The sequence below is a fragment of the Eleutherodactylus coqui genome, chromosome 6, assembly GCF_035609145.1.
Source record: "Eleutherodactylus coqui strain aEleCoq1 chromosome 6, aEleCoq1.hap1, whole genome shotgun sequence".
Lineage (NCBI taxonomy): Eukaryota > Metazoa > Chordata > Amphibia > Anura > Eleutherodactylidae > Eleutherodactylus > Eleutherodactylus coqui.
In genome coordinates this window covers 163,008,127-163,022,753 of record NC_089842.1, presented here as the reverse complement: position 1 = coordinate 163,022,753, position 14,627 = coordinate 163,008,127, and the positions used below count along the sequence as shown (strand labels likewise).

At 43.9% G+C, this 14,627-nt stretch overlaps 1 protein-coding gene across 2 annotated transcripts; it reads right to left on the bottom strand.

Moving 5' to 3' along the window:
• Positions 1–464: 464 nt before the first annotated feature.
• On the bottom strand, positions 465–14,561 carry C6H14orf28 (chromosome 6 C14orf28 homolog). Of its 2 annotated transcripts, XM_066608106.1 has the most exons (6): positions 14,446–14,560; positions 11,389–11,488; positions 9,185–9,709; positions 6,466–6,555; positions 5,854–5,988; positions 465–3,499 (listed from the first exon to the last, which is right to left on the bottom strand). In XM_066608106.1, the coding sequence occupies exons 3-6, from the start codon at positions 9,706–9,708 to the stop codon at positions 3,316–3,318; spliced, it is 933 nt and encodes a 310-aa protein (XP_066464203.1). In that variant the 5' UTR covers position 9,709; positions 11,389–11,488; positions 14,446–14,560; the 3' UTR covers positions 465–3,315. The 2 variants fall into 2 exon arrangements, with proteins under 2 accessions (XP_066464203.1, XP_066464202.1); XM_066608105.1 differs by lacking the exon at positions 11,389–11,488 and having other exon boundaries at positions 14,446–14,561.
• Positions 14,562–14,627: the final 66 nt, after the last annotated feature.

Here is a 14,627-nt window from a genome sequence, read left to right as displayed (position 1 = left end):
GTTCTATGGAACCTAATAGCTTTTCAGCCAGCCAATGCCGACATGCAGAATTTATACTACGGATTTACACGAGCAGTAAAAAAAAAAAAAAACCAGTCTGTTCTATTATCTGCAGATTTATGCTGTGGGAGGTCTCTATTAATATAGTATTAATGAAGACCACAGCAAACCCCACCTTTTTCCACAATCGCCAGAAGACACCTTTTGTTTACCGCCGTGGTACTCCCGCGGCCTATCTTGCGATGGTTGTAGGCAAGAGCCCTTAAAGAGATCTGGGAAGGTTTCTATTTCCTATCCGAAAGGGGGGCGGTCTTGCATAGGGGCTAGCATGAGCATAATGAGGGGAACATTTTTTTAATCTGATATGACCCTTTTATAAACTTAACCTCCAAGCCAACTGGGAAAACAAAAAAAAGGAGGAAAAATAGTATAGTACAATTTTTAATGCAATAAACACACCAAAATTATTTTAATTATAAATTTATTTCAGAAAAAAAGCCAAAGCGTACAAAAAAATTACAAAGTATTGCATAGATGATTTCCCACCTAATCAGTTTGAGCCATGATACCTATATGAATTTTACATTGTCGAACTATCATAGTCCAAACATTCCTCTTGGATACCAAGTGTGAACAAGTAACAAAGCCCTTATAACCAGGGCCAGTAAAATTTTCTTTCTTAATGTACAGCTTTTAGACAGATCGGAGCAGGTTTACTAATACTGTCCAATAAGTTAGACAGTGCAAAGAGACTTAACCGTCTTAAAATGTGCCATATTTATCACAGTGGCCCTGCTCAATGATAAATCTGTCAGTCTTTAGACCACCTATTAGCTTCATTTCCCCCCCCCCCCCAAAATGCACCACTGACACACAATGTTGCATTTATGCCACACCCCTTTGTCAGATGAGCCGTAAAGTGTCCAAAACACCTACTATATGTGGTGCAAAGCCTGTTTGAGTTTTTTGTTGCAATTTTCACCAGCAAGCTATAGAATTTTCACTAGTAAATCTGCCCCATCATGTACAAATCCAACCCAGTGCTTGAGGACTGATATTTTCATATAGAAACATTGGAAATTTTAGAAAAAAAAAAAATTCCCTTTTTTTTTTTAAACATTAGAGATTGGCAGAGTTTGAGGAATTTCTTAGGCAGGCAGTAGCAAGGAGAATGTTCCCTGTGCTCCATGCCTTTACCCACAAGGCAGTGTCCTGTAAGTCATTGTTAGTGTTTTTTTTACATTCCGCACAGCAGTCAATCTTCCCTTTCCCTATATACTAGATTACTGCTGCACGCTCCCTGAGCTGTAATAAGTACAATCTATTGGTTACTGGAAATGTCCAAGGAAATATATAAATAATGAGTCAAGAATGGAAGGCACAATTGACATACACTTCACCATGATACAATGGTTGGAAGGCAGAGATGCTATTGGGTTTGAGAGCTAAGGGGAAGGGTATGGATAGTATAGGCCTGCCATATGTACTAGTTGGCCATCAGCGGATGGTATGTTATCAGAAAATATACTACCTACAAAAGTAGCCATAAATGTCTGATATGTGTTTAGCATATTCGTTACGAACCTGCCCGTCAGTAGACAGAATGGCACATGATTATTACACCTTCATAGGTGCTTACATAAACGAAATGAAGGCTTTAAAACCTACCTGTAAAATGGTTTACCACCATACGAAGTGATGGCATATTGCTAGGATCTGCCATTGCTTCCTGAACAGTAGAGAAAGACTGACTGTCTCACCAAACCTGTGCAGGAAAAGTAACAAAGGGGCTTTTACCCCTTTGTTTAAGTCATTGGTAAGGGTCACGAAAGGTGAAATAATGGTGGAAGCTTCACAGATTACAAAGTGATTGCATATCTTAGTGATATACCATCATACCTTTAAAATGACTGCAAAATCTGAAATGAGACCATCTGTAAATGACATTAACTGAATAGCACAGTAAGTACAGTATATTGCTTTGGCATGTATTCCGAACCAGCTAGCCATATTATGCAATTTGCTGTAAACCATTTGCATTATTTAACACTACATGTCATGGCTGCCAAACATTTCCTAATACCGTACGTTACAAATTACTTGTCATGAGTTCACTCTGTAGAGTATTTTAGCTTTCCTAGAAAGACGCCATCCCAGCTAGTAACGGCTCTGGAAGGGCGCAAGTAAAAAGGGTTTGTCTACATGGGATAACCCCCTTAAAGAAACACTAGACTTAGAAATAAAAGCAGAGGGGAGAGGCTCCTGCTACAGCCAGCTGTCTACAACAAGACAGTGAGGAGAAGGGGGACGTGGCTGATCTGCTGTAACACACAAGAGGTTTAGATATTTCCCAGCTTTAACTGTAATATGAGACCAAAGGAAATTTCTTCTTTTCCACTTTCCAACATGGCCACTGCTGTGTCATACTTCCTCATGCTGAAGTCTAAAACACGCCCCCAACTCCTCTACTGCCCTCTGATGTTACAGCAGCAACCGGTACTCCTGTGACAAAACCTGATACAAACGAGATGATCCATTTGAGGGCAGTGGCATAATGTGGAGAATTAAATATGGCACTAAGGCAGAGGCAACATTTGCAATGTATAGTAAAGTTTCAGTTTTGGACTGAAGGTATTTTTGTGCGTGTTCCTTTACATGCTGATTAGGAGTCTGGAAAATACCTTAAGAAACACATAGCTCCACTCAGAAGAAATTAATGAATCACGAAGATGCTATTCCCTGGAACTTTGCCTCGTAAAATAAGTAAGGTGGGTAACGCGTCTGCGTTTCTCCACTTACTTGTTCACTTTTGGGAGGATGTCCTACACATGCCTTAAAATAACAAGATTGCCTAGGACCAGCCGTGAAATAAATTAATCCTCCAATCATTTCAATGCTATCGAATAGATCATGTTCATTGCCCATTATATGTGGCATTACCAAATACCTGTGCCTATGGTTATGAGGACTGAAGTATAAAATATAGAAGTTATATTCTCAACAATTGATGAAATGTCTAATTCAAATTAATTCCCAGAACCCAATATGATCAATGAAGTACCTGTCTCCGTGAGATCTACTCAGTACACATCTATAGAGAATACTAGCTCTATACTGTGTAGGTACCTCAATGGCATTATGTCTACTTTGTAGAAGATACAAACAGTTTAACTGCGATTAAACATTTTTCAGCACCAACATGATTCAAGTTTGTGAATTACAAAAATGTAACTTTTTTTCTAAAATTTCCAGTTTTCTTGAATTGTATTTTCAAAAATACAATTGTTTTATACGAAAAAAAAAAACCTTTCTTGGTTATTTCTCCGCTGCACGTACGTAAACTAATGAGGACAAGAGGAGCAGCTCTGGAGGTTTGTGCAATAGAATTAAGTTTACATTCCTAAGGCCATCATAATGCATCCAGTACCCATCAATCTGGAAAGCTGCGGAGTAGTGGTGCTCTTCCTTGTTGAAAAGAGTTGCACCTTCTAGAAGATACCTGAAAGCAGATCACATAAAACATTAAGTGACTTAAAGGGGTTGTCCCGCGAAAGCAAGTGGGGTTATGTACTTCTGTATGGCCATATAAATGCACTTTGTAATATACATCGTGCATTAAATATTGGCCATACAGAAGTTATACACTTACCCCCTCCGGTGTTGGCGTCCCAGTCTCCATGGCGCCGACCGAAGCCTTCTTCTGCCTGGATTAGATGCGCTTGCGCAGTCTGCCCTCTTCTGTCCCGCTCCGGCGTGCTCGCGCCGCAGAGGTCTTCTGCGCATGCACAGAAGACCTGTGCGGCGCGAGCACGCCAGAGCGCCCCCTTCAGCGGGACAGAAGAAGCAGACTGCGCAAGCGCGTCTAATCCAGGCAGAAGAAGGCTTCGGTCGGCGCCATGGAGACGGGGACGCCAACACCGGAGGGGGTAAGTATATAACTTCTGTATGGCCAATATTTAATGCACGATGTATATTACAAAGTGCATTTATATGGCCATACAGAAGTGCTTAACCCCACTTGCTTTCGCGGGACAACCCCTTTAATGTCCTATTTCTAGCAATGGGACACTTCTCAAGATCTCCAAGCCAATGGTGATGTTGCAATAAAAACAAAAGGAATTGCAATATGCATTTCAGTCTCATTCAACCCTATGACTGTTCAAATTACTTTGGAGATCCTGAGAAGAAGCCAAAGGGGAACAAAGCTGTTGGAAGCTCAAGGCCTCATCAATGTATCCTCACACAGGCTTCAATGAGAGAAAACAGGCAAAACTAAAAGTTTGCAAATCCACAGAATGACAGAACATGCTAAATGTATAATTAAAGGGCCACTCTGGTGATGTTGTATTCATTCACTAGGTAAATAGCCCACCAGTATATATAAGTTGGTTAATTATTCCTTTCTATCTAAAACTTGGGAGTCCTCCTCCTTAGGTGGTCATGTGTGTTGATTTTGACTAGGTGAGATTTATATTCTCTCAAGGAGTTTGTTTTTCCGTCAGCATGATACCAGTATAATGAACTGGTGGACCACACAGACCTGGCATGGGGGGTACAGAAACTCCTATCACAGTTACTGATGATGATCACACAGTACATGTCACACAATTATAATGAAGGAGATCTCAACTCATCTTGTTGACTGTATAGGTCCGAAGCTTACTTAGGTGAATATACAGAATCGTGATAATCAGACTATCTATTCTCTCCAGGCAGAGATGGTACTTGCTCTAGCTGATCATGTGATTCTATGCTGAAGCCCAATGAGAAGCTAGCACAGTACAGAGGAGAGCCTGAGGTTTTTCCCTGCTTTATTAATATGGGATGAGTAAGAAAAAAAAAACTGCGCTCATAAGAGTTGTTTGCAGATAAATGCAGCTGGATCTAGAAGGCAGACGTCACCCGATTGGCGCCCGACATACATCGGGGACGCCCCACTGACCTGCTTCTTGCAGCGAGTTCTCTAAATATGAATGTATATAAATTTGTATCCCTTCCTGATATGTTCATGCTTGACAAAGGCGCTTATAAGTGCTGAAACGCGTTGCATCCCTGACACGGCTTACCTTTGTAATTGTCATTATCTTTTTTGGATTGAAACCTTTTTGCAAGTACTTCGTGGACTCCTTCTAGATGCATTTATCTGCAAACAACTCTTATGAGCGCAGTTTTTTTTCTTACTCACTCATCCTGTGCCCACACCAAACTTCTTGAATTTTGGGATAGTCTGTGGCTCTCCATTTCCATTGGATGTCCTACGGGACATACGTTTTGGGTTTTTCCCTCCGCCAACCAGGACTGGAGGTGGGATTAGGGAGAGAGGAAGGGATGTATGAGGTCTCGTAACTAGACCTCTATAATAAATGTAAACTGAACATCAAACTTTGTTGACTTCATCAGTAATTTAAGGTTAGTTTTTTTTAGAGTCTCTCTCCTCCTGCATGGCCCCAAAAGGCTCGGATAGCGCCCAGGAGTTTTGTATAGTAGCTGCACACGCGGGGCTCCCACTGCAGACTATTTTATTATTCAGGTAGATGCAGACATTGTACGCTGTATGCTACGCATAGTAGTAGCAGTGGGTAGCCAACATTTTATCATTTTGTTGTATGCATGGGATCTATATAACAGAAATTAGCTGTGCCTGCTATAAAGATATATTGTTAGACCCCTCATTGTTTAGTGGTATGTATTGTTAACAAGTGGACATTCCCTTTAACCATTTAAAGCAGAGTCACAGGATATGCCACCTCTGGGACCCTTACCTATTGGAAGAACAGGAGTCTCCTGACATATGAGGAGCTATGCAAGGGGTTGGTGTACTAAATGTAGAAATTACGTCCATTCTTTACTTACTTATGATCGGATAGGTCCAAGTAATATGGTACATAAGCCAGGTCTTCTGATTTCCATTGTTCCATGTTTAAGATAACAAACGGAGGAGCTCCATGACAGAATATTCGCTGAGAAAATTCTCTCAGGCAGCCGCACCTGGGAAACACAAAGTTTTTAATTCAACTTGACCACAAATATCTAAAAAATGTATTTATATATTCACCCATTACTTTAAAATTGGCAATCCATTTTTAGGATAAACCATCAATCTTAGGTTTCGACTTAGCATCCCCGCCAATGAGTTGTCTCAAGGGGCCCCATTCATTGTTTGACAGGCACAGCTTTGCACTTTAGTAGCGGCTGTGCCTGGTATCACAGCTAAGTGCTATACATTTGAATGGGATGAAGTTGTAGTGAATAGTAGAAGACACAGCTGTCACTCATAGGACGGAGCTGTAAAACAATGAAGGGGACGCAATTTTTCCTTCTATCAGCTTATCAGCCAAGAGTCTGACCACCAATTGCATCATCACAAATTGATGTCCTATACTAATGACAGGCTTTCAATAAAGAATGGCATAACCCTTCATCTAAGTAGATGACAATAATCAATTAGTCCTGGGAGTCACTCACCCAATTTCTTCGCATACTTCAATTCGAGAACAAAAGAGCCCATCCACTGCCATCTGAATGAGGTCTCCATCTGGTATGTCATGAGGAGGGCTGAAGGAAACAGTAAGCAGGTGAGACAAATTGTATTTCCTGTTAAGGCTCTAGTTACATCCAGACGCACCCCACTGACTACAATGAAGTCTGTCCACTTTCTGTCTGGCTTTTGGATGGAAGAATGCAGCGCTTCTTCCTGTATTTTGAGCCAGATCTGTGACGGAACCTCCGAACAGAAGTTCTGATGCCGACTGAAAATCGGCCTCATATAGAACATTGGTCTCTGGACTTCCATTCTCTGTCAGATTTTTAGTCTAACCTATTACGGGTGATCCGTATTGCTCAGTTTTTCTTTCAGTACATTTAACTGCAGTATTCATTAAATGTATATTTCCTCTGTATAACTGTATTCTCCTTTTATGCTCCATTCACATTCAAAGCACAGAATAATATACAATGGATGGTAAAAACCTATCCAATATATCAGATTGTGCAGACTGCAGACATTGAACAAGAAGGGGGTGCTGAAAAAACTGTAAACCAGTAGAATTCTGAAGGAGTCAATAGATGTGAATGGTTTATAAGGTGTAAATCAAAAAAGTTATATTTATTCTCAAACTATAAAAACATATATAAAAACTCTGTTTAAAAAAAATAAAAATAAAGCACTTAGAAGCAGTTGCATTTTTCTGCAAAAGTTGGCATGCAGTTACATCTCAGGCAAGTGCTTAGGCCTCATGTCCACGGGGAAAATAATAATTAAAATCCGCAGCGGATCACCCGCGCGCGGATCCGCGCCCCATAGGAATGCATTGACCACCCGCGGGTAGCTAAATACCCGCGGATGGTCAATAAATGTGAATTAGAAAAATCATGGAGCATGAAAAAAAATGGACATGCTCCATTTAGGTGCGGATCACGCTCCGGATGGCCCCATTGATCTCTATGGGGTGCGGGAAATCCGCTGCGGGTGTTAAATGCCATTTATTTGGGTGCGTGAAATCTGCATGCGGATTACAAGTTTGGCTTCTTTTTCAGTGGCCTTGCATTTTTTTTCACGCGCAGTTGCAAAAATGCCATCCGCGTGCATACACGCGTGAAAAAAAACGCATCCGCGTGTCATCCGCATGCAATAAAATACTATTTTAAGCTCATCCGCACTGCATCCGCGGCCCAAATCCGCGTTACAAATCCGGAGCAGATTTGATTTTCCCCGTGGACATGAGGCCTTAGAGTTGGTGTGATTAGATGAACAGTCTTGCCACCTGAAGCCCTAAGGCCAAATGCCCACGAACGAATTTGCACCGCGGTTCCCGCAGCCATTAGGTTCTATTGAACCTAATAGCTTTTCTGCCTGCCAATGCCGACACGCGGAATTTTTCAGCGGATTTCCACAGCGGGAAATAAATTGCGGCATGTTCTATTTTCCGCAGATTTATGCCACGGGAGGTCTCTATTAATATAGCATTAATAGAAACCGCGGAAAAACGCGCATTTTTCCACGATCACAAGTGGGCACATTTTATTTACCACCGAGGTACTACCTCGATGTAAATTCGCGGGCATGAGGCCTAAAAGTGGGTCCATCCTTGGCCTATACAAAGGCTAGCAGAGACTACTTGAGTGTAGTGACTTCTTTTTCCGCTTGCGTAGAGCTTGACGACCACGGGACGCCTCTACGATGCAGAGAAGAGATGTCACCTGTTAACAGAGTTTCAGTAGGATTGTCCACCACCTTAGAAAGTCGTCTTCAGCGAATAATTTAGGTGTATTTTTACACGGACGACAGCCTAGGGATAAGCGCCTCAATCCTGCCTTTGCTATAGAGCGGCACACTCTGCTGGTGTGATGGTCTGGGGGGCCATCACATATGACAGTCGGTCACCCCTAGTAGTGGTAGGAGGGACAATGACAGCTCAGTGATATGTTCAGGACTTCTTGCAGCCACATGCATTCCTCTCATGGCGGCTTCCAAGAAGCATCTTCCAGCAGGATAATGCTCGACAGCAAACACAAGGGTGCCACAGGAGCCTCCACAACATTGTCACACTTCCATGCTCTGTCTGGTCGCCAAATTTATCGCCAATAGAACATGTATGGGACCATCTGGGATGCCAACTTTGACAGCTTATGTGTTTGCACGATCTAGAGGCTCAGATACAGCAAATGTGGACTGACATGCTACAAGATAACATACAGAACCTGTATGCCTTCATGTCCGCCTTAATCACATCTGGCATCCAAGCTAGAGGCAGTACAACAGAATTCTAGAGCCTTCAAGTCCGCCCGTATCACATCTTGTATCCAAGCTGGAGGCGGTACAACAGGGTACTAGAGCCTCCATGCCCCTCATATCACATCTTGTATCCAAGGTATAGGCGGGCCCAACAGAGTACTAGAGCCTCCATTCAAGGCGTCAGTTTTCCGTAATTAAATTATCCTTTTACTCCGATATTGTAATTACTTACATATATCAAAATTACAACCACACATAGAAAGTTTCTTTCAATGCTGACAACTTCCAGGGGAGGGATTTTTTTTTATCTGACAATGAGCACATTATAATATTCTTACCACAGGACCCCAAAAGATGGAGCATGACATGGGGATTAACAGGATTGAACTTCCCATGTCACACTCCTAATACTGGATGAATGGAAAATACTTCTAAATAAATACTCCTTACTTGATTAGGATAGTTTGCATGTGGTTCTCCTGGGCACGGAGAGGGCATCTTGAGTTAGAACAGTAACTCTCTTGTATTGTGGCCATAAGATGCTCCAAATTTCTAGTGAAATTTTCATGCTCGTTACCAAACAGGTCAATCTCGAGAGTGGCCTTGTGTATCCCAGACTTGTACTGCCGCTTCTCCATCTTGTCCCATATCCACAATAACTTTACTGACGTAAAGCTGTAGGTGTCCATCAGATGAAGGAAGCAGTCTACAAACTCCCGGCCCAAGTAGAGCGACAGCTCCCGGGGGAAAGTGTTATTCTCACGTAAGATAACATACAGCAGCATTAAGAAGCCATCAATAGTGCAGGTGTTCTTCAGGGTTATCTCAACGTACAATGGCATACAAGACACTGCTTTCCTGCCAGCTTTAATGGTAAAAACTCCTCCCCATGGGAGTACCGGCCTCCAGAATGAACGATCCTGGTCAGCGTTGTTCTTAATGGAAGCTTTGATCTCTTGAAACAATGTCTTCATCCTGTACAGAAAAGATGATATTCAGCAACAAAATAAATATTGTTCTGGCCCTTTTTCTGCTTTTCTTAGACAATGTAGAGAACACACGTATCAAACACAAGGCCCGTGAACCTATGGCACGTGTGCCGACGGCTGCTCACCACTGTAGTGATCAGCTGGGGTGCCGCAGCTTCCCGGTGGTAATCATGCTGCAATGCTGATCCTAGTGCACACTCTGACGTCAGTGTGCACCCTGGGATTGTCCCCGGAGTCTTCTCCTCCTTAGTTCCGCAGAAGACGACAAGGGAGGAAATGTTCCTGGCTCACACACTGTTGTCAGTGTGCACCCAGGATCAGCGCTGAGAAGAGGAAGAGACTACAAGGAGAAGGTAAGTATATAGGTTGGAGGGCTATTATTACTGTGGCTACTGTGGGGTTAATATTACTACTGTGTCACTGTGTGTGTGGGGAGCTATTACTACTGGAGCCACTGTAGGGGGCGGGGGGTGTCGCCACAATTACTGGGGCCCCTGTGGGGAGTCACCACTACTACTGGGGCCACTGTAGGGGAAGGGGGGGGGTCACCACTATTACTGGGGCCACTGTAGTTGGGAGGGGTCGCTACAACTACTGGGGCCACAGTAGGGGGGTTGCCACTACTACTGGGGCCACAATAGGGGGGGGCACCACTACTGCTAGGGGCCACAGTGTGTCTGTGGTCATCACTATTACTTGAGCCACTGTCTGGGGGGGGGGGGGGTTGGCACTATTACTACTGGGGCCACTTTCGGGGCACTATTACTAATTGGGCCACTGTAGGGTACCCTGTTACTACTGGGCCACTATTGGGGGGGGGGGGGTCAATATTTTTACTGGGGCCACTACGAGAGTCACTATTACTACTGCGACCACTATAGGGATCACTACTAGGGCTTGTTCACACGGGCGTAATCGTATTTTGATCGTAAAAATACGCTGAGTATCTGCGCAATAGAAAAATCGCTTATTCCTGTGTATTTGAACACGCAAAAGAAAGAACACAGATGGGCCCACTGAAATGGTTCACAAATATACAGTGCATACGCAGGCTTCGCACGTATCTGCATGGCCCATTCACTCCAATGGCCTAGTGTGGTGCATAGTACGCAACAAAATATGTCATGCTGTGTGAAAATATACATCATGTGAATGAACTCATTGAAATCAATGGCTTTTATTCACTGCATATTATGTACTCAAATACGCTTGTGTGCACACGCCCTTACTATACTGTCTTACAAGTTAGGACGCAAACAGACGTATGTATGCCATAAAGGGGTTTAAAGGTCAGAGGGCAAAATTCGCAGGTGCAACCACAGCAAAAACTGTAAAAAAGAAACAGATTTTAATGCAGTTATTTTTTAAAGTGGAACTCATACTGAAAAATTCTGCAGTGAATTCCACTGTGTGAACATACCCTTATATTGCGCCATTCAGATCTGCGTATTACACGTGTGAAAGAGAAAAAAAAAAAAAAAGGCAGCATCTCCTATTTTGGTGCATATTACATGCATTATAACAGTCTGGTGCATAAAACATACAGTAAATATGCATGTTATAAGCGGATTTGCTGCGTATTGCATCTCACACACGTAAAAAAGTAATGGCTAGAGATAACTGCATTTTGTCACCCGGTCACAGAAACTATATACAAGTGCTCACCAATGTATTGTGCTTTCTTTTCCCTCCTACTTTCAACCAATCCTGCGTTTCTTCTCTAGTAAACGTGGCCGTACACATGAGATAGTTCTCGGCAGAAGAGCTGGTGTAAGTAAAACCAATGTATTACGTAAGAGGTGCAGGCCCTTTTAATATATTTGTCTCACCTGCGGCACCTCCAGGCACCTGATGGAAACCTCCGCCTGCTATGAGCTGGAGTACATTTCTAGGTTTACATGTAGTGGGATTGGTGAGGATTTTTCATAGGAGAAAGTCCGCACCAAAATCTGGATGGATGGTATACACTTCATGAGCCGTGCACCTCAGTCAATCAATGAGAATGCTTCCATTCACTGACAGCAAGTTAATGACTTTGAAACAGATATGGAAAAGTGCCATAACTTTCCACAACACAAATTCTTGTATCTTTGAAAACCCCTTTAACCTGCCCAGTTCTCCCCTTGCCATATTGACAGCAGCCTGTATTCTATCACTACACCACAGAGGGCGCTGTGATGAGTTGGCAGGGCATCCAGTGGGAAGCTGCACAGTATATTCCCCGCAGGTTATCATCAGAACATCCCATGGCTACAATGAGTGTTTGACTGATGCAACAAATTTCCGTATGTCAGAGAATTGTATCACTGCAGTACCCTGGGCCAGCTGAGGGCTAAACAGAAATTCTGGATGTGCCCTGTAGGGAGCACCCAAGTCACATCTCAAACAAGTCAAGTAGAGCTAGAGTACTGAGCTGTACGAATCCATGTGCGCTGGGCACACCCTTCTAATAGGATGTACAAGGAGCTGGGGTAATGGTGTATCTTGTGTCCACCAGAAGAATGGGTGGAGACAAGCTTCCTTCTCCTGTCCCTGCTCGGCGCAGTCGGTTAGCCGCTGTCAGTCTCCTCGCCGGCCTCGCATAATGGTTGCAATATGTGACGGCAGCAAGGAGACTGACAGCACAGGAGCCGGGAAGGGGATAAGGGAGAGCGGCGGAGGGGTAAGTGACACCAGGCGGGAGGGTAGATAATCAGCACCCATTCTCCGACCCAGCCAATCAAGTTGCGGGCATGCAGCTTGTCACCACCCATTCTTCTGGTGGAGACAAGATATAACAGTATCGGAGCTGGGCACAGGATGTGATCGTGCTGCAAATCTCCATTATAGGCATGAGCACACTAGCACTGTAATACAAGCCAGACCCCACCAGAACATGCCCCCGGCACACAGCGCATGCGGCGGTGTCAGCTGTGGCCGGTCCGGATTCTGCAGGGAAAATGGAATATTGTAGGGCGGCCATGCAGATGTCCTGTAATACAAGCACGGCACTAAGTCTGCTACACAGGAGCTGGCTCTCCATTCCAGCCGTAACGCAGGGGACCCTGTATTATGACGGTCACATGCTCCAAGCAGGCATTCAGGAGTTATAGTCTTGGCACAACCTGTTTAATGCCTTTTTGCTTTTATTAAATCAATTTCTTTATCAAATTTACATTTTGGAACAATGTGAAAAAAAACACACCACTGAATGCAGCAGATTACACATGCCGCTTAAAGGGGCTGTCTGAGTTAGGATTTTTTTTTTTTAATTTGTGCTCCCCATATGTAAAAATAATAAACCATCTTATATTCGCCTCTCCTGGCTCCAGCGCCACAGCTCTAATCTCCCCTGTGATGCTGTGTTTACAGGCTGCAGTCAGCACTCACCAGCCTGTCACTGGTTGTTGCAGCCAATCACAAAGCTCGGTGCTCAAATACTGTGGTCTGTGATTGGCTGCAGCAGCCGATGACGTTCTGTCAACAGGCTGACTGCAACCTGTCAACACAGACCGTATAGAGCGGCAGTGACTCAGAAAAGGAGAGTATAGGAGGTTTTATAATGGGAAAACATAAATTTTTAATAGTAGAACACAGAAATCCCTTTATGGGATTGCCAAGGACTTTATGGATTCTCTAATCTAAGGATAGGGCATTAGCGGTCCACCGCTCTGGATCCCCACCACTGCTGTCAGTATGGAGAGCACAAGAAACACACTGCAGTATTGGTATTGCAGATGCCATTCTCATTGAATTCAATTGGAGTTGTGCCTGCAGTACCTACTTGGGCCACTACACTAAGGGCAGCGCGATCTGCTTCCTGCACTGTCCGTACTGACAGTGGCGTCGGGAATCATCAGAGATCTCGAGCGTCAGTCATCAATCATCTACTGATTACCTATCCTGACAAGTCATCAATAGAGAAATTCCAAACAATCCCTTTAAGTTGCCCATACATATGGACAACTCAACTTTACGGAAATGGACAATTCCAATCCGAACAATTAAGGGGCTCAGTGCAAGAACGGCATATCCCAACCCCACCAATAAAACGTATGATGAAGCCAGATTTTCACACATATAGTGTTAAGAATAAAAAAATATTTAGTTCTATATTCTCTGCATTAAAACTTATTTAAAGAAAAACTTTTTCAAAAACATTCCAAGTTGGGATGTACCATTCCTGCACGGAGCCCCTCAACTGTCCATCGGGGGAATGTTTATTGTAGCCTACCAATGACTGATCCTCATCTGAAATATTTTGCCCAATAGTCAGATAATAAACTCTTTTGTCCATGAATGATCTTCCCAGAAAGATGGTTAATCTGGCGTCACTGAACATGGCGAATGCGGACGACCGTAACCGCCAATGGCAACTAAAACATATAAGTCTGCATCAGCCTAACAAGCCAAATGCCGGTTTGTTCAAGCATTAATCTACTGCTATGTAATGAGCACTTGTAACAGATGTTCTTGGGCAGCCTGCCGAGAGCGCCAAGTGCGGGGGCGATGGGGCACCAGATGCCAACCAGTAGAGAATGCAGCATATAGTTGTGTTAGGCTCTAACTACACTCTAGGTCAGGATGGGGGTAGTGGGGGGGAGTAAGCTGCCAGTTAAGTGACAGCTCTCTTCTGGCTGCCCTGTCAGTCATTGGCCCTGCGGCCAGCCAATAGCATGCGAGCTATAGCCAGCTAGTGCTCAGAACCCTGCAGCAGTGCCCTCTGTGTGCCCAGCACCTCACCCGCTGTCGGAGCTCGCGGTCAGCCCAGGAGAACACCAGCAGGGCCCCGAGGGGCGGCTCCGGCCAGCACCGACATTACCAGCTTTTTCCTCCACCCAGCAGCGTGCAAAAACAACGCCAACGTCATCACGTTTTTTGCGTTCCACGCTGGATGCCGACGTACGCCGCGTCGCCGACGTCGA